Source organism: Macaca mulatta, chromosome 15, assembly GCF_049350105.2.
Source record: "Macaca mulatta isolate MMU2019108-1 chromosome 15, T2T-MMU8v2.0, whole genome shotgun sequence".
Lineage (NCBI taxonomy): Eukaryota > Metazoa > Chordata > Mammalia > Primates > Cercopithecidae > Macaca > Macaca mulatta.
This window is the reverse complement of record NC_133420.1, coordinates 82,445,004-82,468,303: the sequence shown is the minus strand read 5'-3', so window position 1 is coordinate 82,468,303 and position 23,300 is coordinate 82,445,004. Positions and strand designations below refer to the sequence as shown.

Below are 23,300 nucleotides of genomic sequence, written 5' to 3'. Positions count from 1 at the left end.
AAATATCTTAAAATTCATAAGGGCACCAGTGACACAATGTTACAAATAGAGTGATTTTAACTATTTCATTATTCCAGCAGATCCTCAACAAATACCTGTAAGGCAAGTAGGGGCCAATAATTCCTGTTTTATAGAAACTCAAGATGTAAAAATGTTATTATTTATGCACAGAGCATTTTTTTGAGTATAATTTAGCCTATTAAGGTTCAGTAACTAACTCAATGTCACCCTGCTGATCTGTAGTATATTTCTGCTGAAATGATTCTTTTCCTCTTACTGGACTTTCCTTTCAGCTTACTTCTGAATATCTCTAGAACATGACTCCAACTCAGCAGCCTCCTACAAGGGGGAAAATACCCATCTGCCCTGCAATATAAATTAAAGAGTTTGCCATGCACGGTGGCTCACGCCTGTAATCCCAGCACTTTGGGAGGCCGAGGCGGTTGGATCACAAGCTCAAGAGTTCGAGACCAGCCTGGCCAATATCGTGAAACCTCGTCTCTACTAAAACTACAAAAATTAGCTGGGAATGGTGGCACGTGCCCGTAGTCAGAGAATCGCTTGAACCAGGTAGGCGGAGGTTGCAGGCGAGATTGTGCCACTTAACTCCACCCTAGGTGACAGAGCGAGACTCCATCTCAAAATACACAAAAATAAAATTAATTAATTAAAGAGGTCGTTCCTTGTCCAACAAGTTGTCGACATATGCTGAAATCTAAAGTATACAACGTGGCAGGGCACGGTGACTCACGCCTGTAATTCTAGCACTTGGGAGGCTGAGGCAGGTTGACTGTTTGAGGCCAGGAGATCAAGACCAGCCTGGCCAACATAGCGAAAGCCCGTCTCTACTGTAAGATTTTAAAAAGCTGGGTAGTGGCACATGCCTATAATCCCAGCTAGTCGGGAGGCTAAGAGCACAAGAATTGCTTAAACCTGGGAGGCAGAGGTTGAAGTGAGCCGAGATTGCCACAGAACTACAACCTAGACGACAAGTGAGACTCCATTGCCAAAAAAAAAAAGTATAGAATAATAAAAATATATACTGGTGTATATAACCTCTTAGTTTAAAATGTACTAGGCTTCAGGAGTAGGGGACGGTATGCGAAGCTCCTTTAATAAGTTCTTTAAAATTAAGTATTCAGGCCAGGTGCGGTGGCTCACGCCTGTAATCCCAGCACTTTGGGAGGCCGAGGCGGCCGGATCACGAGGTCAGGAGATCGAGACCATCTTGGCTAACACAGTGAAACCCTGTCTCTACTAAAAATTTAAAAAATTAGCCGGGCGCGGTGGCGGGCGCCTGTAGTCCCAGCTACTGAGGCTAAGGCAGGAGAATGGTCTGAACCCGAGAGGCGGAGCTTGCAGTGAGCGGAGATCGCGCCAGCCTGGGCGGCAGAGCGAGACTCCATCTCCAAAAAAAAAAAAAAAAAAAATTAAACCTAAGCCGGGCGCGGTGGCTCAAGCCTGTAATCCCAGCACTTTGGGAGGCCGAGACGGGTGGATCACGAGGTCAGGACATCGAGACCATCCTGGCTAACACGGTGAAACCCCGTCTCTACTAAAAGATACAAAAAACTAGCCGGGCGAGGTGGCGGGCGCCTGTAGTCCCAGCTACTCGGGAGGCTGAGGCAGGAGAATGGCGTGAACCTGGGAGGCGGAGCTTGCAGTGAGCTGAGATCCGGCCACTGCACTCCAGGCTGGGTGACAGAGCGAGACTCCGTCTCAAAAAAAAAAAATTAAATTAAATTAAATTAAATTAAGTATTCACTACCACATACCTGGAAAGAAAGTAAGTCATCAGCCCATTACATTGCCCTGAGATAGGAATACGTTTCTAAGAAACTGTAAAAGCAGTTTACAACAAACTAGGGATAAGTTTTCATCCCAAATTAGCTTCTGTTTAGTTTCAAGTCCAGCGTAGACAAACGAGCCTGTGGGCCAAATGCTATTCTGCTGCCTACTTTTGTAAATAAAGTTTTATTGAAATAGAGCCCTGCCTATTCCTTTACATATGCAGTTGCTTGGTCCTACCAAATAAAAAACTTGAATAATTGCTACAGAAACCATACATCTACCTATTTACCATCTGGCCCTGCAGAGAACAGATTTGCCAATCTCTCTCTTAAGTTGTGCAAAATTACGCTGCCTTCCCTAGCAGTATCACATCTAAGTCTTCATCCCCAGGAAATAAGTATACAAGTGCAAGCAAGGATGTTCATATTTAAGCACTGCTTTTTATTAAAAAAAAAAAAAAAAAAAAAAAAAAATCCACAAACCAAAAACTCATTAAATAAATTATGATACAATGGCAAGCTAGGAATCCATTATAAGTCATACTGAGGGCCGGGCGCCGTGGCTCATGCCTGTAATCCCAGCACTTTGGGAAGCCAAGGCGGACGGATCACCTGAGGTCAGGATTTCGAGACCAGCCTGACCAATACCCCGTCTCTACTAAAAACACAAAAAAATTAGCCGGGCATGGTGTCACATGCCTGTAATCCCAGCTACTTGGGAGGTTGAGGCAGGAGAATCGTGTGAACTCGCGAGGCGGAGGTTGCGGTGAGCCAAGATTGTGCCACTGCACTACAGCCTGGGCAACAAGAGCGAAACTCTGTCTCAAAAAAAAAAAAAAAAAAAAGCTATGATGAATATCTATATTTACAGACATGGAAAGATACTTAAGGTAACACTGCATTTTTTTAAAAAGTCACATATACATGTAACATCATCCCTTTATGTAACTATCTATTCATACATTGGTAGGTACTTGTAAATGAAGAAAGATGACTAAAAATACATTAACAGTTCCTTGGCGGTAGCCCTTCAGGCAGTTTTCTCTCTTTGTAATTTTCTTAATCAGATCTGACCAATGAACACATATCCTTTTTACAGAAGTTGTATTTAAAAGTTTTTAAACTATTAAAAATTAAAATCAGTATGCAAAGTTTAGATTCTACATTTTATAAGGCACTGAGTTTTCCAGAAAGCTAAGATGGTATTTTTAAGTTATTTTTGGTTTGGGTAGTGATTTTGTTGTTGCTGTCCTTTTTTTTGGTTTTTTTGGTTTTTCCTTTCCCTTTGTTTTAAAGACAGAAAGGCTATAATGCTTACCAATAACCTGTACATCTATAAACTGTCATCCCCACTATATGTGGCAACCTAAATAATGCAACAAAAAAGTCCCTTATAGAAGCATGCATGGGTTAGGAGGAGGAGGAGAGGCTAACAGCATAGTCCCTTGATGGAAATGTATTAATTCAATCAGTGCCTTGCTTCTGGGTTACCATAAAAAGGTCCATAAAGTACCCAAAAGCCACATAAGATTTTAGAATTATGCTGCTCAGTGACTGATTCTCAGTGAAGAGTAAGAAAGAAGAGATTTCTCTCCACCCTCATTTTCTTCTGCAAAAGGAAGACTTCTGCAAGAGTGACACAAGTATTTTTTAAACTAGTAATTGAAAAGGCCAAGTATGTACATGATGCAAGTATAAAGAACACTGTGGCACTGTTGATAAACAGATACCAAGCGAAAACTGCATAAAACTAGCAAACTACGATAGTAACAGACAGAAGAAGAAATTGGTCTAACTCACCCTCTCTGTGCCAGAATTCACAGGCATCATTTATTTCTAAGCCCCATTTTTTAAATGAAGTAACTAAGATTCAAAGAGGTTATATAACTTTTACAAAGTGACATAGGAAAGAGATCAGTTCAAATGCAGATAAATCCAGCTAAAAAGTCTGGACTCTCCTCACTATATTAATGAAAGAGATATTATATTTCTAATAAAGAGCTATATAAATTCCCTATGTGAATTTATCTGGTGAGAAAACCTGTAATTTCTGGTTTATAAAGATATTACAGAATTATCATGTCAGTTAATTTGTTTTACAAGCAATTTATTTAAAATAGTGATTTTGACATTATTTTCCCAGTTAAGTTGATCCACATTATCTTCTCCATTGTTATGTTTATACACATATGCCTGTATACGTATATGTTTTTTTTTTTTTTTTTTTTGAGACGGAGTCTCGCTCTGTCGCCCAGGCTGGAGTGCAGTGGCGCGATCTTGGCTCACTGCAAGCTCTGCCTCCTGGGTTTACGCCATTCTCCTGCCTCAGCCTCCTGAGTAGCTGGGACTACAGGCGCCCGCCACCGCGCCCGGCTAATTTTTTGTATTTTTAGTAGAGACGGGGTTTCACCGTGGTCTCGATCTCCTGACCTTGTGATCCGCCCGCCTCGGCCTCCCAAAGTGCTGGGATTACAGGCGTGAGCCACCGCGCCCGGCCTCGTATATGTCTTTAATAGACATGCTATAACGTAATACACAGTCACCCAAACTTTAACCTTCAAAATGAAGTAGAGTCTGTAGACATAGACTTCAGTTAGACATAAAACTGTGACTTAGTTTTTTTCAGACTCGTTCCATAGTAAAATCACTTCATTGCTATGGATGAAACAAAACTTGTACCCTGAAAATTAACATTTACAATGAGGCCAAACATGGTTGCTCATGCCTATAATCCCAGCACTTTGGGAAGCCAAGGTAGGAGGACTGCTTGAGGTCTTGATAGCAAGACCCCATACCTACAAAAAATTAGCCAGGCTTGGTGTATCATGACTATAGTCCCAGCTACTCTGGAGGCTGAGGATCACTTGAGCCCAGCAGTTGGAGGCTGCAGTGAGCTATGATCACACCACTGCACTCCAGCCCAGGTAACAAAAGCAACACCCCGTCTGTGTTGCGCAAGCTGGACTCAAAACTCCTCTGCTTAAGCAATCCTCCTGACTCAGCCTCCCAAGTAGCTGGGACTACAGGTGCATGCCAGCAACGTGGCTTATAATTTTTTTTGCAGTGGTATTTACCCCATAGTCCTTCATAGACTTTTAAAATTATACTGATTAGCAGTCAGGTGCAGTGGCTCATGTCTGTAACCCCAGCACTTTGGGAGGCTGAGGCAGATGGATCACTTGAAGTCAAGAGTTCAAAACCAGCCTGGCTAACATGGTGAAACCCCATCTCTACTAAAAATACAAAAGAAAAAAATGAATTGGGCATGGTGGCACACACATGTAATCCCAGCTATTCAAGAGGCTGAGACATGAGACTTTCTTGAACCTGGGAGGCAGAGGTTGCAGTGTGCTGAGATCGTGCCCCTGCACTCCAGCCAGGGCGCCAGAGTGAGACTCTGTCTCAAGAATGAATGAATGAATGAATGAATGAATGAATGAACAAAATAAAATTATACTGCTTAGCTTTCCCTTTGAATTCCACATAATAACATCTCCAAGCACAAGATAAATAAAACCCTCAAGTCCCAGATGGGGAAACTGAAGAGTTTCACTAGGCCTCATTTTCTGGCGTGTGGGTGTATTAGGCTAAGGCTTTCTCATCAAGTATTCCAGGGATCCCTAGGAGAGGCCTAAAAGATGGGACTCTGGCTCTCTCTCTTTTCATCTAGAGCAGCTCTGATTTTTATCAGTTCTACATATTGAATTCCTCGTAAAATTTAATTTGAAAGGAAATAAAACCAGTGGTTTCTACAACTAACTTTCCTTTTTCTTTTTAAATAGCTAGCTTAAATTATATATGAAGAATGCAGCAAGGGGGAAAGCAAGGGATTTGGAATCAACTTTGCTGGATTACAGATAGTAGGCCTTGATTTCCTCATCTGTAAAATGAAAACATGGGTACCGCTGGGCACGGTGGCTCACGCCTGTAATCCCAGCACTTTGGGAGGCCGAGGCAGGTGGATCACTTGAGGTCGGGAGTTCAAGACCAGCCTGACCAACATGGAGAAACCCTGTCTCTATTAAAAATACAAAATTAGCCACCAGGGTGGTGGCTCATGCCTGTAATCCCAGCCACTCAGGAGACTGAGGCAGGAGAATAGCTTGAACCCAGGAGGCGGAGGTTGCGGTGAGCCAAGATCACGCCATGGCACTCCAGTCTGGGCAAAAAGAGCGAAACTCTGTCTCAATTTAAAACAAACAAACAAACAAACAAACATGGGTACCTTCCATGAATGCTTTTGTAAGCATAAATTAGATACTATGGCTACCATCCCTAGCACACTATGTGTGCTAAAAGGTAGCAATAAAGTTATTACTTATCAATTTTCATTTGTTTATGCTTACTAACAAGCCAAAGGAAACACTAAGTAAAATATTTATTTTAGATCTTAAGACGCAGTATGTTCAAACTTTGGCAGGCTAAAAGAAGTTAGATGTTAGGCTAAATAGTAATACCAATTAAAGACCATCTACAGGCGGCAGTGGTGGCTCAAGCCTGTAATCCCAGCACTTTGGGAGGCCGAAGTGGGTAGATCGCTTGAGGCCAGGAGTTCAAGACCAGCCTGGCCAACAAGGTGAAACCCCGTCTCTACTGAAAATATAAAAATTGGCCAGGCGTGGTGGCTCATGCCTGTAATCCAAGCTATTCAGCAGGCTGAGGCAGGAGAATCACTTGAACCTGGGAGGCAGAGGTTGCAGTGAGCCGAGATCACACCATTGCACTCCAGCCTGGGTGACAGAACGAGACTGTCTCCAAAAAAAAAAAAATGACTATCTACAATAACATTAATGTACTTCACATGGGAACACAATTATTTTTTATGAAAACATAATCCTGGGCTAAAAAACAATAAAAAGAAGCACATTATTTTGCTCAACAAACAGTTCCTAAATCCTTAACTACCCTTTAAGCATTCTGCAAGACTGTAAATGAAGATGAAGTATTGCCCAGATACACATGTATGTTGACTGCTGCTGTTTTGTTTAATTCTACAGAGGTGTAAACACTTGAAGATTTAGTGTGGCCTTAATTCCACGATTATAAGTAGATTTTCACAAAACCAGGGACAGAGGCTGGAGTCTAACTTATTAAATCAAGTTTCAAGCTCTACTATCAAATGCTAATGACTATAAGGCAGGAAGCTTTAATTCAAGCAAATGATTAGAACAGATTATACAAAAGTAAACAGGACCCAGTAGAATCGGCCAACTTTACTTCTAATCTACCTGTACCAAAACTGGTAACACAGAAATAATAGCATCACTCTGACATCCACAAAGATTAACCTAATGAAAATTTTGCAGAGTGGTAAAAACGTAGACTAATACATAATGCCAGAGTTTCTTACTTAAAAAAAAAAGACATCTGCTGATGGCCTAATATCTCTTTTCCTAGAGATAAATGAAGAAACTAAAACATTTTATTTAAACTTATTCCCCCATCACCCTACACTACTATTTCCAAAAATTCAAGCTTCCCAAGGGATAAAAACTGGAGAATAAGCCACAGAGCAGGTCAAAGGAGGATGAGCTAAAGTTTATTAAGTATCTACTATGTACTGGAACTTCAAGTGTGTTGTCTCATTTCATTTTCCTGACAATCTGTAAGCTAAATGTCCTTTTCCTCATTTTAAAAGTGAAGAAAATAAAGGTCAGGGATAAACTCACTTGTCCAAAGTCACAAGGCTAACATATAGCAGCATTAAAATCGGAAACAACACCAATTTTTTCACTATCCCACCAAGTTTCCAAAGCCAAACAATTGTGCCTGGCACAATGGGAGCAGAAAAACACTGAAAGAACAAGTAATGATACTTTTTAAGAAAATTTTACTTTTATGGGGGAAAGATTCCTAAATCACTGAAATTTTCTTATTAGAAAGATGTGATACTGGAGTAATTCCACTCTTCCCCTCTTGGATTATGAAAGGAAACTTTTAATAAATGAAATTGGAAATGGCTAAACACAACTACAACATCCTTTTTATAGTTTAAAAAATGCTTCTATCATTAGGATAACAAATATAATTTTAGATAATCTAAATATTAATTGATAGATTTTTCTCCTTAATTTGGCAACATTACTTTTTCTAGTATTTAAATAATTAACTTTAAAATTGGCTGTTTAGTAAAAGAAATAAAAATCAGACATAGAGTAACATTCTCCTGAAAAATTGCATTTTAAAATTTACAACTAAAAAACAAATCACCAAAAAAACTATCATCATGTTACTAGACCAAATATAATAAAAAGAAATAATTCTTGAAGTGGTTATTCTCTAGAATGTAAGAAAAAAAAATCTAATGAATTCACCTAAAATTTGAAGTGCCAAGTCCATAAATACAACTTGATTTTCCTATGGAGCTTGATCGCTTATTGGTTTAAGACTTCCTATAAACAATGTCAATATATATGTTTAAAAAGAACAAGCCATCATGCAAACACTGTTAGATTAAACTCAAGAGGTCTATCTTGACAAAATAATTGTTTTATAGAAATATATAAATCATGTACTTAAAACTCTACAAATAGGGCACAAGGGTCCACTCATAGTTTACTTTTCTGTGCTATATTCTTGAGTTGAATTTTTGTTACATGACTTTCTGACTGATAATGTATCAATGGAAAACTAACTTAGCAGTTCTGCAAGTTTTTTCTTATAACTATTTGGCAGTTATTAAAATCTGCACACATTCACACATATATACAAGTATATATGTATTAATAAGGAAGAGAAAAATAACATCTGACAGGAACATGAAAACAAAGAAAGTATTAAGGTATTTGAAATTGAAGAGAAATGCAGTCCAAAAGTAAAATTCGAACTATTATTAATATATCTTTACTTAGGTCATCTTAGGATAATACATATTTCTCCTATATATTGGGGGAAAAATCAGACACATGAATATTTTATAAAGGCACACTGCAAAATCAGAAAGCTGTTCCACACATCCACACTTTAATCTGTTATAAATTAACTTGAGTCAGTTCAAATGTTACATGTAACGCGCACGATTACAACTAAAGTCAAATCATACACACCCTCAGTAACTGTAAGCCTAAAACAACTCCAACAGTGAATGAGACGGCTAGAGTTTTCCCTAAGGAAGGACAGGGGTTGGGGGGCAATCTGCAAAATGGATATAACTGCAACAAATGCAAAGACTGAAAATATCCTAAAAACCTGAAGATGCTCATGTGGTTTCACAACAAAGTCCCTTTATAAGATCCACAGCCCAGATGACTTGCATCTTTCAACTGCTCCACTTCCAGAACTCCTGATTTTAAATCACACTGAAAACCTTTGGCTGCAATTGAATTAGCATGGTTGGATTTAGCCCTTCTAAATGCCAAAAAGCAAAAAAAAAAAAAAAAAAAATACCATTCTAAAGTTTGTTTTGTTTTAAACTCGGATCTTCTGCATTCCAAAATTGTATCCCTCTGACTAATATAAACCGTTATCACAGAGAAATGGTTTAAAAAAAAAAAAAAAAGCCAGTGAAAAGGAATGAGGGAGTAGTAATGGTAACATACAGTACCATGAGCTGCAGCGGCCTCCCAGCCAGTGGTGCAAGGTTAACAGATCAGTCCTGGCCTTCGGGCAGACAGCAGAACACAGCCTTGGGGAAGGGGGGACAGGGACGGAGGCCAGGGGAGGGGGCCCGCTCTCAGGCAGTTTACACAAGAAGGCAGCTCAGCTCCTTTCTGGCGCACTCCTCCTCTCTATCTCCCAACCTCTTTGCGTGTGTCTTGTCATATTTTCTTCAGCTGTTAATTGTCCAGACTCCAAGACTTTAAACAGCCACAGTTTAGGAAAAAGCGAAACCTTTCTAAGTGACCATCACAGCAAATCAGCTTCATGCTAGTGGGTAAAATTTTCCAAGGGAAGTGTTCTTCTGATAGTTCCTGAGTCTCTAAGTCACCCCCACCCCCACCCCCACCAGCCGCCACACACACTCCCCCGGAGGGCTAAATGCACTGTGGCAATAAAACATTCATGCGACTTGGAATTTTAACACAATGCCATTTCCCTAGTTTAACCTGAAAGGAATGCACTAGTCACAACAGACTACATCATCCTGCCATTAAACCCTGCCAAGGAACCGCTTTTTTGGCCGCGCTGGGCCAGCTTTGACGGGAAAGGAGTACACAGACCCACACACTGAGCACAGAGGGGCCACCTCTGCTTCCTCAGCCTTATCCAGCAACACCCTGCTCTTGAACATGACCCCTGACCCCTTGCATTGTGACCAGCTTGTGAGGCATGTGTCACCCTGGAACTTCTGCAGAGCCACACACTGCGCAGGCCATTTGCTGCTCCCTCTCAACAGGCTCTTGGGCAGACGCCAAAGGTTCTTTCTTATTATTACTGCTACTATTGAAAGTCTTCTGTTTAAATGTAGGGATGCTTTTTCCTCGAGTTGTATAATAGTGTGGCTTGGGGTTTTTTTTTTTTCCCCTCCTTCGTTTGTTTTGGACTTCTTAAAAAACAAACTTCACATTTGCATTGATAATTATGTTGTGATTACTGACAAAATGATTTCGTATGGGGACTACTTATCAAAGGTGCCAGTTCTTTCACATTTAAGTGACATTCAATTTAGACTTACAAAACACAAAGCCAAAAACAATTCTGATTTCTCCAGAGAAGTTTAGAGAAAAATTCAAAGGGACTGAATTCTAAAACACCTATACTTAACCATTTTTATTTACATGCTAAGGTATTATCACAAAACAAGCAACAATACTAGATCAAAAAACTGTATTTATTGACTTATTGCTTGTGCAGAGAGTTCTGTCTTCCAAGCAACATAACTGACAAGGAACTATTTTTAAAAGTATGTATACCAAATGAAAAATTAAAATCATACTAAACGTTTACAAATGTTTTTATTAATTTTAAAACTGTTCTTATGTACCCCTGTAATTTATAACCAATCACAACAGTATTAATTTTTGCAAGTTAACAGAGGTCATAGTTTTGCACCCCAAAATACCCCTTTTTTCTTCTACCACCAATTCTCTTACCACTAAAGGATGCATTCCAGATTTTCTTTTTCTGATCATTCATCTTATTAACTATTTTCATACGATGCACATTCACTTTCAATCTTGTCCAATTGTTTTATTATTCCTCTTCTCTATTGTAGTCATAGGCAATTCTAAAAAGCACAAAGTCCCCTCTTTTTGCCCTGACCTTGAGCTACAGCCAGGTGAGCTGTGATTATCCCTACAGAAGGCAGAAGGTGTTCCAGCTTTAATCTCCTGGAGTGAGGCCATGTCCCCTTTCAGTAACAAATGAAGAACATCTTACTTCATCTAAGAGAATACCCTAAAATACAAAATGATGATCTCAAAGCAAGTTAACATGCACATATAAAATAAAACCAAATTGTCTTCTTTAGAGTAATTTTTGTCTCCTTAGTAGCTGGAATTAGTCTTAAGCCCCAGTTAAAAGACTTTTTTCTTTTTCTTTCCTTTAAACAGACATTATCATGCCTTGAAAAGTCATTCTAATCCCTTCACCTTAGCCAAGCCATGCTAATTCATGAGAGGAGGACAGCAATTAATTTTTTTAAAAAAAAGGAATTATACTTGACTGGGGGGAGGGGAGAATCAATTCAACTCAAAGCAAAGGTTACCAAAACCTATGTGAAACATTTCCATTTCAAAATGTAAATGCTGAAACCAAATTGTCGGTTTAATCTATGTAAAATACAGTAATAGACATTTGATTTTTTCAAGTAATCTGATTTATTATCAATGTGCATATTCAAATTCCAATTTTGATGTTACTAGTGTGAAGTTATTAGAGTGAAACCCAGTAAAATTGAAGGAAGAATCAAGTGATGCCATGAGATTAAAATTACAGAGGTGAATTTCTATTTTAGTCCAAACAGATATACTTTTCTTCTTATATCAAGTTAATCAACACAGTGACACCAAAGTATCTTGGACCAACATTCTAAGGATGAACCGGGGCCTATGAAAAGAGGTCTGTGAAGTTGCACCTGCAGGACATGTAACCCTCTCCATGGTAATACATCTCCTCTGAAGACCTCTGCAACTTTGGGATACATCACTAAAAGAAGGATAAGCAATCTCATTTTATTTCTAAACAAGTTGCCAAGTTGTTGTTATTATTATTATTATTATTATTATTATTATTAAGATGGAGTCTCACTCTGTTGCCCAGGCTGGAGTGCAGTGGCGTGGTTTCAGCTCATTGCAACCTCCACCTCCCAGGTTCAAGCGATTCTCCTGCCTCAGCCTCCTAAGTAGCTGGGACTACAGGCATGTGCCACCACACCCGGCTAATTTTTGCATTTTTAGGAGAGACAGGGTTTCACCATGTTGGCCAGGCTAGTCGCGAACCCCTGACCTCAGGTGATATGCATATCTCAGCCTCCCAAAGTGCTAGGATTAGAGGTGTAAGCCACCATGCCTGGCCCAAGTAATTTTATAATCTAAGTATTCACTACTATGGTATAGTGATGCATCACATATTAGGAAATCAGAGCATGCTACAAATACAACAGTGAAAACTATTTTATATGAAATTGTACCAGTACAAATAAGTGGAATCAGAACAATACAGAACCTGCTAATGAAAAAACGTCGTATCAGTACGTACACTGAAATTCAAAAAGTTGCAAAAAAAAATCCCAAAGTTTTGTAGAAATGTTAATTTATTTTGGTGGGTACCATGTGAGTAGATCAAATCTGTGATAACCAGCAGTGATTTCCATTTTCCTTGAGCCAAAAGAAAACTTTACTGTGTCAAATGGCATTTAGAAATACGAGTTTTAAAGTTCTGTAAGTTACCTTTTAATTTCTAGAAAGCAAAATAGGTGAGATTTTTCTCATCAACTTCTACTAAAAACAGGACATCCAAGTGCAAACAGGCATATGTTAATTTATTCTTCTCTGCAGGGATTCATTTGGAGCCAAGGGATTGGCTAAATCAACCCCCTCCTCAACACACACATACAGGATGCACATGCAAGCAAAGGGAGTTAACAGACTCTAACCCTGAATAAGGGAAAACCTCAGAGGCAAAGAGATGAGAAAGGACAAGATGTGTATGGACAAAAGAGAGAAGGAAGGAAAAGCAAAGAGATGGTATGGAAGGAAAACCAGACTGAGAGAAAAGCAAGCCACAGGAAGGGCGGGGTGAGAGAGAAAAAGAAATAAGAATGAGATGGGGAGGAGCAAAATGGAAAGAAGCAGAGAAAGAGTCAGTAGGGAAAGGGAGAGAAAAAGAAAAGGAAGACCGAAGGAAAAAAGGGATTGCTGGCAGAGAGGAGGAGCTGGAGCCCCACAACAAAACAGTGGATCAGGCAGCTGGCCTGAGATGCTAATTCAGCGCTTTAACAAATCAATGCCACTTGAAAAGCACAATGCGAGCCCTCACTGGGTAGATGTCAGGGGACCGAGAAAATGCATTCTCAAGTATTTCACATTAAGAGGGAATAATGTGTTAATTTATAACTCTTCACCCTATACACTTGGATTATCTATCTGTGTCAGCGATTTGACTTCTTAAATTTATCAAAAACGCACGCAAAGGGAGGCAGCTTCAGCTTCACCACTGGGAAATGGAGGTTTAGGGAAAGCCTGTCAGCCAGTCCTAGGTAGTTCTGCTGTTCTTTCCACTTTCCTATTTGGGCTCAAGTGTTGGTGGGGGTGGCAGTAAGGAGGGAGCAAGGCACTGAAGGGGAGATGAAGGGAGGAGGGGAACTCCTGGTCCACTTACTAAAGCAACCAAAGAAAAGGCTTTCTCGGCCTGTGGTTGATTGCATTAGGTACCATCCGTCAAAAGTGACACAGAAGAGAAGGAATAACTTGAATCAGCAACCCAAGCTGCCATCGTCAGAATTTACTTTATGGAAACTTACTTAAGTCTCTCAGCACACCCAGCGGAAGAGGGCCTGCTGACAATTGGATTTTAATTAAACAGTACACTTGCAATGCCACCACAGTTCCACCGAGCTTATCAAAATAGGAAGGGAAGAGGGAGTTAAGCGGATTTTGTTTGGTTAGTTTTGAGACAGGGAGGAGAGATGTTAAAGAACTCAGATTCCAGCCCAGCATTTAGGAGCCTCATTAGAGGGACTATTTCTTTCTCAAGAAAAACCTATTTTATTAAACATCAAATTCTTGGAATTGTTTCCTAATTATTCCTTAACAAAATTTAGTTAACTTTTAATATAATGACTGCACAGTTTCTAACCTGTGGGAGAGACAGACTACGTTAGTAAGTTTTGTTGCCAAAATTAAAGTATTATCAGACTTAAATTTTCAAAGTGTAAGCATTGTCAACACACAAAGGCAAGTGCTTTAAAATTTTGGAATAAATAGAAGAGAGTACATTTCAAGAAAGTGTTTTAATTAAGATTACACCTTCAAAGATATGAAGGGGAAAAGTGGTTATAGGTAAAAAGGGGAAAAAGGCCCAATTTTGAATAACTTCTAAGTTTAAGACTGCCCAGACTACACACAGCAGTATTCTAAACTGAGGGCATTTTTTATTTGCTATATGTACAATTGCAACAGAAACAGACGTTCTCTTATTTTCAAGACATTCATATGTAAATGAATGCAGATGAATGGAAATGAGATGCTAAACATGATGGGCAACGTTCAACATTTAGTTTAAAAAAAAAAAGTTACTTCACTTGCTGAAGCTTGAATCTCTTCCCTCCTACACCTGGGCACAAAAAGAAATGAATGACAATGATGGACCTTCCACCAGTTTCTACTGGTTAAACAACACCTTATAAAGATACTCAAGACAGAAAACAAACATTCTTTCAGTCTTAACGTTTTGCATCTTTCCAATGACATGCATCACACTGAGTCCATTTTGAAAATAAATATTAGAGACTGAAATTACAGGTAAATAGCCAGAAACAGGCCGGGCGCGGTGGCTCAAGCCTGTAATCCCAGCACTTTGGGAGGCCGAGACGGGTGGATCACGAGGTCAGGAGATCGAGACCATCCTGGCTAACATGGTGAAACCCCATCTCTACTAAAAAATACAAAAAACTAGCCGGGTGAGGTGGCAGGCGCCTGTAGTCCCAGCTACTCGGGAGGCTGAGGCAGGAGAATGGCGTAAACCCGGGAGGCGGAGCTTGCGGTGAGCTGAGATCTGGCCACTGCACCCCAGCCTGGGCGAGAAAGCAAGACTCCGTCTCAAAAAAAAAAAAAAAAAAAAATAGCCAGAAACATTACAGTGGCATTGAGTCAAAGGGCTAAAATATCCAAAACAGTGTGATTACTTAATGAATGTTATCTTACTTTCAAATGAGATAATTAATAAGGAATTTCTTGGTTCATGACCATATAGTACACTACTTTCCTTTTTCATAAAATCTGAGGAGACTGAACATACATTCTGAGCAGTGTGTTTGCAATGGGAATTATATATATATGTACGTGTGCTTTTCAAGGGTCTCTATTTATGCCCTCAGAATAGGATTTGTCCTATCCCCAAGTTTTTGCATGAATTACCATTCCTGTCTGTCCCATCCAAGCTACCCCCACATAAACTATCTATTCTTATCATTATGGTACCATTAATCCCATTCTCCCCTCCCCCTCCCAACTCACCTAAGGGGTTAAAAGACTTCAGTACATTTGTGACTTGTCAGTGACATATAATACCCGGGTCCTTCATGCAATCAACTTTTACTTGACATGTATTTGCTCATCACAGGACCCGCATTACTACTGGGAAAATGAAGAAAAACCTAAATTAACACTTGACATTCAATATGGTCAAGTCCTTAATTGGCTGGGCTTCCTGAGAAAGCAATTTTCTATTCCCCAAACTGTTCGCGTGTCATGTGTGGAGTGCAGCTCTTGGCCATCACTGCTGTCCCTCGCTCCCTCTAATGAGAGCAGATGAATTAGTGCTACGTGACACGATTTGAGCAGGGCTTCCTCCTCCTCCCCTCCCCCCAATCTTTCTCCTATACCAGTGACAGCTGTGTGGCAAGGGGAAGAAAGAAAGAGAAACGCAAGAGCAAAGAATCCTGTAAAGGATGATCATTTTTTTAAATGAACCTTAAATGTCTTGTTGAAACTACAGAACAACAGGGTCATTTAATTGTGGAGGTGGGGAAGGGGGGTTGTTACAAAGATCAGGGGAATTATCTGGCTATGGTTGATTTGGGTTGTATTAACTTCCAGCATGTTTCTTCCATTCCTGGCTAGTTGCAGTATTAGACTGCACTGCTCTAATTAAAACGGAATTTACATCCACTTAAAAAGTTTTTGAAAGGTCTGGAGCATGGGGCAACTAGGAAAAAAAGAGAACAGAATGAAGTGATTATTGTTCTAAGATAAATATACCTCTAAGTTAGCAAAAGTCCTTTCAACAATCACTTAGGTCAGGAAAAATCTACAGCACAAAACTATAGTGATACTTTGTTTTCAAATATTGTTCGATGTCTGAGCTTAATGCAAACTATTTTATCCTAACTCATTTTGTTTTGTTTCCATTGATTGCTGAATTACTGAAATGAAAAATTACTTGATCACTGATTTCATTCTATTATTCTGGAGAAAAGGAATATATTCTACTTCAGATGTGCTTGTCTAGCTCAGTAAGAAATAATGAATCCATGCATGAAAGGAAGGCAGGACAGAGTCTGCTTTATTCAAAAATACTAAAAGGTAAATTAAAGGTATTTATCTGAGTCCTCACTTACTCAGTTTGAGACCAAAGAAGTAGTGATTTTAAATCCATAATCGCTCACCCAATCTGATTAGGACAAAACAGAACTATAGGATAGAAGAGCATGTGGCAAATCATTTAGGAGTGTAATTAGTACAAAATACATGCATAAGTGAAAATAACTAGTGGAAGTCACAAACACCTTATTTGGATCATTACTCAGTTTTATTTAGGTGAGAACCAAGACAAAAATGTTACCTGTGTACAAAAAATTATATCAAGGCTGCACTGTGGTGTCACAAAATCAGTTTACACACGCAAAACACAAAAGTATTTCAAGTATAGCTCCCCTGCTTCAAGTAGCATGATCACTTGTTAATTGTTCTTCTATAATTCTGAATATAATTTAAGCAGTAATAAATACTGAATATAATTTCAGTAAGCAAATTGTGAGTAGATTTAAAGATATAAAAAGATGGTGAAATCCATTTTTACACTACGTGTAAAGTTATAACCTAAAGTCAAAAATGTTATTTCCACATTTTATAGTTGTGGGAAGTAACGGGAAAGGTAATGAAGCTTTATAAGATTTTTTCCAAAAAAAAGCAATTCATAACATCTTAGAGTACTACTGCACTAACAGAAGACAAAATGTAAATAAAACTGTTTTTGAACACCTTGAATTTTCAAACTTGTTGGAACATGATTAGTTTCAGACAACAGAAACACTAAAAGATGAGTATAAATTTCAGAAGTATTTTCATGGAAGCAAAACACCACAACGGACACACATACTGCACAGACTATCTCTTCTGAGGCCAAAGCAGTGATATTTCACTATCATTAAGATCCCTTTTGAAAATACACTTGAGACAGCTTGTGAATGGGCATTTTATCAGGTGTTTAAAAGAAATAAACAGATAATTTGGTATTCTGGAAAAGTAGCTCAGTCTAATACATCCAGTTAACTGCTACAGTAGCATTATCATCACTGAGCAACAAAGGGCAGTGTATTCTGCCAATAGCTTTAGGGTGACCTTTCCAATGCTGACTAGTCCGTCAAATTCCATCTCTGAGATGCAAGGCATAGACAGGGATGGTTTATTAACTGAGGTAGGAACTAAAGACTAGGAGGCTCCAAAAGGGTAGGCGTTTCACATTCAGGAAATGGGGAATTCCTTTCCCTAAGAAGAGAAGCAGTGTACCTAAGATCAGGCTGAGCAGGCCCATGGTCTTCCCCGTGGAGGCTTCCATGGCAGGAAATTCTCATGTACTAGGACAGCGTTAGCAATTTCACATGTTTCACATGTTCCTTTTCTCCCCAGCTACATTTTTTTAAGGACTGCAATGGAAACCCAGGTGGAAATGAGTAAAATGGGATCAATGTCTTGAGCTCTAGGAATAAAGCTGCAAAGGGATATTGACAGTCATAGACCTTTAAACAAACTGTGACCGATACTACTTTAATTTGGAGGTAGTTTCCAACCATCGCCAACAGGATAAATCTACAGAACTCAAGGGTGCAGAAACAATGGGTAAGAAAAATGACTGTACTGAACTGGGAAATTTTCAAGGATAATCTGTAGAAAACCAGCCTAGGAAAAGGCACTTTTGTTTTAGAAGAAAGTTAACTGTGACTATGGCAAAGTGACATGCTTAAACTTGATATTCTCTTAGGGATGTGCAGGCTTTGAAGCTCATAATAAACTTGAAATGGCTCTGTGGAATGTTAAGGCTTAATGTAGATGGTTGGTGCCACTGTCATGCCTATACAAAAGTATGTCAACTTAGAAATAACTGCACTAACAGCTCCAGGGTATTTAGAATGGAAGACAGCCCCCACGACCCTTTTTTTTTTTTTTATTAAGAATTTTACTTTGAACTGTAAGAATAAGCTGTATTAAGTTTCCAACCTAGTTAGTGCAGCTAAAATTAAAATACTTACTCAGTTTTGGCTGGGCGTGGTGCCCTCCTGCTTCTAATCCCAGCACTTTGGGAGGCCGAGGTAGGCAGATCGCTTGAGCTCAGGAGTTCGAGCCCAGCCTGGGCAATATGGCAAAACTGTTATCTACACAAAAAATACAAAAATCACCTAGGCATGGTGGCGTGTATCTATATTCCAGGTACTCAGGAGACTGAGGTAAGGGGATTGCTTGCCCCTGGGCGGCAGAGGTGGAGGCTGGCCATAAGCCCAGATCTTACCACTGTGCTCCGGCCTGGGCCACAGAACCACACCTTGTCTCCCCCCAACCACCAAAAAAATACTAATTTCAGTTTACTTTAGAAAGGCAGAATGTCTGCCACCCACTTCGTCTGTGTTACCTTTACATTACACCATTCTTAAAAAGTTTAAACACGGCAGAGGAGAGAAATGAATGCTTTGAAATAGCCTAACATATGTAACAATAAAACTATCTAGCAAAGATAAAGCACAAACGTTATTTTATAAAAATTAACAGCATCTAAAGGGGTATATTCTTTTATCCTCCATTCTTCGCTACCTCTTTTACTTCAGTGCTACCCAGTAGATATTTTATCTAATTCCCAGTTGAAAGGTTTCTGAAAACATTAAGTCACAGCTGTGTTGACGCTGAACTTCTTGAACATGGCATACCAGCATCATTCTGACACATTTATAGATGTTTCCTTACAAGCTGCACCAGCACTTGATTTGAAATACCTGACTTACTCTAACACAAACTGTTAATCTCTGGTCTTTTCTCCAGTTCAGTTCTTCTCTGCAGTTTTGGAAACAAACCAACAACTTGCTATGTTTACAACAGAAAGGGCTCCCTTCTGATTGGCTTCTGACACCGTTCAGTGATGCTGTTCATCAAGACCCTGATGCTGTTCATCAAGACCCTAGAAAGATCCTAGATATACCTAGGCCCCATGTGCAGATCATTTTAACAAGATGTTGTTTCCTTTTCCCACGTAAATCAATAACAGGATGACCTTCAATTTGAAATTCAAACCAATTAATTACCTGTTCTGTTGAAAATGTTGATATCTGATTTGCCTGGAGAATTTCAATTATGAATAGATTATTTCTTTTAAAGAGCCCCTTCAAAAAATATAGATAGTCATTTTAAACCTCATCTTATACAATATAAATAATGTTTTCTTGAAGCAGGTATAAAATATTGGCCTTGCACGAATTAGTAGGGGGAAGTTTTCCCCCTGGTGGTCCATCTCCTCCTTGTGACATCATAATCAATTGCTTGGTAAATTATAGCAATCCCACAAAGATTCAGGGCCAAGAATCTACCGCTTTAAGGTGAGATGAAAAGCTTTTTACAGTTGAATTCAGCTTTTCATCTACATCAATTACTTACACAAATCATGAGATTATTTTCAGAATTCAGAAATCTTTTATTATTTTAAAATCCTTACGCGTCTACTTTTATTTAAATTTTTTTGACTATTTTTTTGTTTTGCCCACACAGTTGATTTTTTTTAAATGTGGGTCATAAGGAGAAAAGTTATACATCAAAACTATCAACACCAGAAATATATTTACTAAACTTTTTTTCTAATTACAGGGGAAAAAATGAAGAATTTGGTTCATCCCAGTGGGGAATTCCCAAGATGAATGATCACATGCAATGAAACTATTATCTTCGTCCATTAAAATATTATCTAAAACAGAGGTTTCTATCTGGCAGCCAGAGGGCTGAATATAGCCTGCAGATGAGTTTTGTTTGGACCACACAGTTTTTAAAATATTTGAATAGGTTGCCAAGATTTCAAAATCAGGAGATTTCACATAAAAATCTGGATTTCTGGCTTATCATTACAAAGCAGCAGCAGTGGATCTGGCAAACTGGGCCTACATTCCCACCTGGCAACAATTGGCTGGAAACAAGGAGCAGCTACCTCACTGTGGTCGAGACATGAGCTTTCTGGCCCACCACAGTCCCCACTAGACTCACTGTACTTGTTTAATTTTTGTTACCTCCACATGGCCCTTTTAGGCAACTCCCACTCCTTAAAATGTCATACTACTCTAGAGTTTGTGGGGAAAAAAAAAAGAGGATGTTCTCAGAACAGAGATTTAAAAATACATATTTCACAAGTTTACAGAATATAAGACAATGGGTAGCAAGTTTCACTTCAATGAAACATTCGTGCAAACCAAAGGAAACTCATTTTCATAATTAAACATTTTTTAAAATAGTAAATCCAGAACTGATGACCTCGCCTTACAGAGTGGTTCAACGATCTTCACATTGGTTTTCAATCAGCCACCTATTTCTCTGAAGCCCAAAATAGATGCTCATGTCAAAGTATTACTCAGATTTTGTTCCTTCACATGTTAACACTTCCACACTTCCTTTCTAGAGCTATCATGTACTTAAGTGAAAATGTACCGTAATACGAAAATAGGACATGTCTTCAAGGTAAATTTTAAAAGTCAACATTTAAGATGCATGAATATTATCACAGCAAATATTCATCTTTACTGACTCCACATGTATGCTACCATCTGACATTTATACTTACATTAAAGAGACATTATTATGGGTTCAAATGACCCAAAAAGTCATGGCATATTTCTTTACAAATGATTATTACCTAAAAGCAGATGTCTATGACACAGTCACCATGCACTTCTTTATATCTACTTTTTTTTAATGAAAGCAATTGCAAGGAGAATATCTTTTACATTTCATTATTCCCAATCAATCACAGCGACACAGCATTTCTACCTATTAATGGATTTTTAAAACAAATTAAAAATACCCTATTTAGCAGGGGGAAGAAACGGCCTTTTCATTTCATCCAACTATATTAAAAACAGGCTATCTCTGATGTATTACTACAATACAGAAATGCTTACATATCATGCAAATTGTAGTAAGTAGGCTATGACCAGTCATATGCCAACTAATTTAGATCAACTGTGGTATAGTGTTTTTACATGATGTTTCATCATTGGACCACATACTTGAAAGATTATTTTTTAAGGTGTTTCCTTCAGAAAAGTGTTTTTCTTCCATTTTTACCTAAAGAATGTAATCCCTGAACATATGCCAAATTTACTTCACAATCGGACTTTAATCCCCAAATTCTCTTGATTCTTAGCAACTTGCACAACTTTAAGTAAACAGTTCACAAAATCATAATGATCATACTGTAGCATTCCTTAACTCCTTGGTGAACAGAAAAAAAGAAAATACCATACACATGAACTCCATAAAGGTAGTCTTAGGCCTGAATGACAGTGTATTTCTTATGGGAAACATTTTTCCTTAATTTCCATTGTGATTGAAATTTGAGCAATTAGAAATAGACACCTAGAACGCAGTTGTTAATTTATCTCTCCCCACCCCTTTCACACTTTTCTTCAAACCATTTCTTAGGATGCATCTTAAAGATATGATCTTATAGGATGGCTTGCACAGATAGGGCATTGAACCAGTGTTCACATTCCTTTCTTTAAAATGCCTTGTTGTAATCCAAGACTAAACTTTCTTTCTTTTTATAAGTGTATAGCTTTAGGGGAAAAAAAAAATGGAAATTTCTCAAATAATTACTGAGTAAAATGATTTAAAAAAAACCAAAAATTAAAACACACATTCTAGGAAAAGCATATATTTCATTACATTCATGTTGATTTGCCTTTTATACCATCTCAGAAAGGGAATTTTATGAAATACAAAATTCCCTCCCATGATGACCAAAGCTTTCACATCATGGCAGCTGACTGCAAATATGTAAAGCAGTTCTGGAAGACTCACAATTTACAAATTTTTGTTTGTACTTTATTGTTTTAAGATGAAAAATAAAGTGTGAGATAATGGATGTTTTAGTTAATCTGTGTTTTATGGAGAGAAAAGTATTACTGTCACTTAACTCCTTCTATTAATCATTGCTTTCTAGAAAAGAATATCTCAAAGTAGGCTTATACTGAAGCTCATTTCGGCATTCTGCAGTTGTAAAAAAAATTTAAAAGATCAAAAGTACAGGACTGCTGGCACATACAGGAACAGTGATTATCAGAATACTCAGAAGGCAAGCAGCAGTTGGCTTATGAAGAAATTATTTAAAATAACTATTTACACAAGTTAAAACAACCAACTTCTCACTTTTACTAAAAGGATGTTTTCAATATAATGAATATCCAAGCTTTTCTGGTCATGAGAAAACCTGGAATATATTATACACGCATGAATGTGGCCCGGGATGCAGGATATGGGATGTGCTTCCTATCAACAGATTAACACTTCATTTTCATTACTCTAATCTCACCACAGGCTGTGAACACTCTCTTTTTCTTATTTGAACAACAATGGTGCATAAAAAACCAAGCTGACAAGCAGGCGGGGTTCATTAAATGCACAAGGCCCTTATTCCCATAACACATCTCACCTGTATGAGGCCAGTTTTCTGGCTTCCTGGCTGGCTACTGAAACAAGCTCTCCCAGATGGTGGACTCTGAATTCTTCTTATCCCTTCCTACTTACATTATAATAAATGACAAAAATAAAGTAAAAATGAAAAAACCCTTCTCCACAATGAGCAATACTTAGTAATAACAGGACTGGTAACATATTTTAAGCTCTATTCAGTCCCATGATTACTTTCCAAAGTTGTCCAAGAAAACAAAGAAAAGTGGCTAGAAAGGGAAATTATGAGACATCTGAAATTTGAGTCAGAGAGAATCATCCCGGTGTCTCTATCCTAGCGTAATTCTAATTTATTGGAAGTAAGCTGTAGTCTCTCACTTGTTGAAAATGGCTATTCACAAAATAAGAAACAATCATGCTATTTTCCAATGAATGACACTGAGTTTCACCAAAAAGCTATAGTCAAGAAAGAAAA

General features: G+C 38.5%; 1 protein-coding gene across 16 annotated transcripts in view; it reads right to left on the bottom strand.

The window, feature by feature from the left end:
- The window catches only part of BNC2 (basonuclin zinc finger protein 2), a 454,984-nt gene that overhangs the window by 277,066 nt on the left and 154,618 nt on the right, over window positions 1-23,300 (bottom strand). For 2 of the 16 annotated variants that reach the window (XM_077966062.1, XM_077966063.1), the window contains exon 1: window positions 9,334-9,783. The exons of the other annotated variants lie outside the window; for them this stretch is intronic. In XM_077966062.1, the coding sequence (XP_077822188.1) occupies window positions 9,334-9,336 (3 nt within the window). In that variant the 5' untranslated portion in view covers window positions 9,337-9,783. Of the gene's footprint in view, window positions 1-9,333; window positions 9,784-23,300 lie in introns of those variants that run through there. 16 annotated transcript variants of the gene reach the window in all.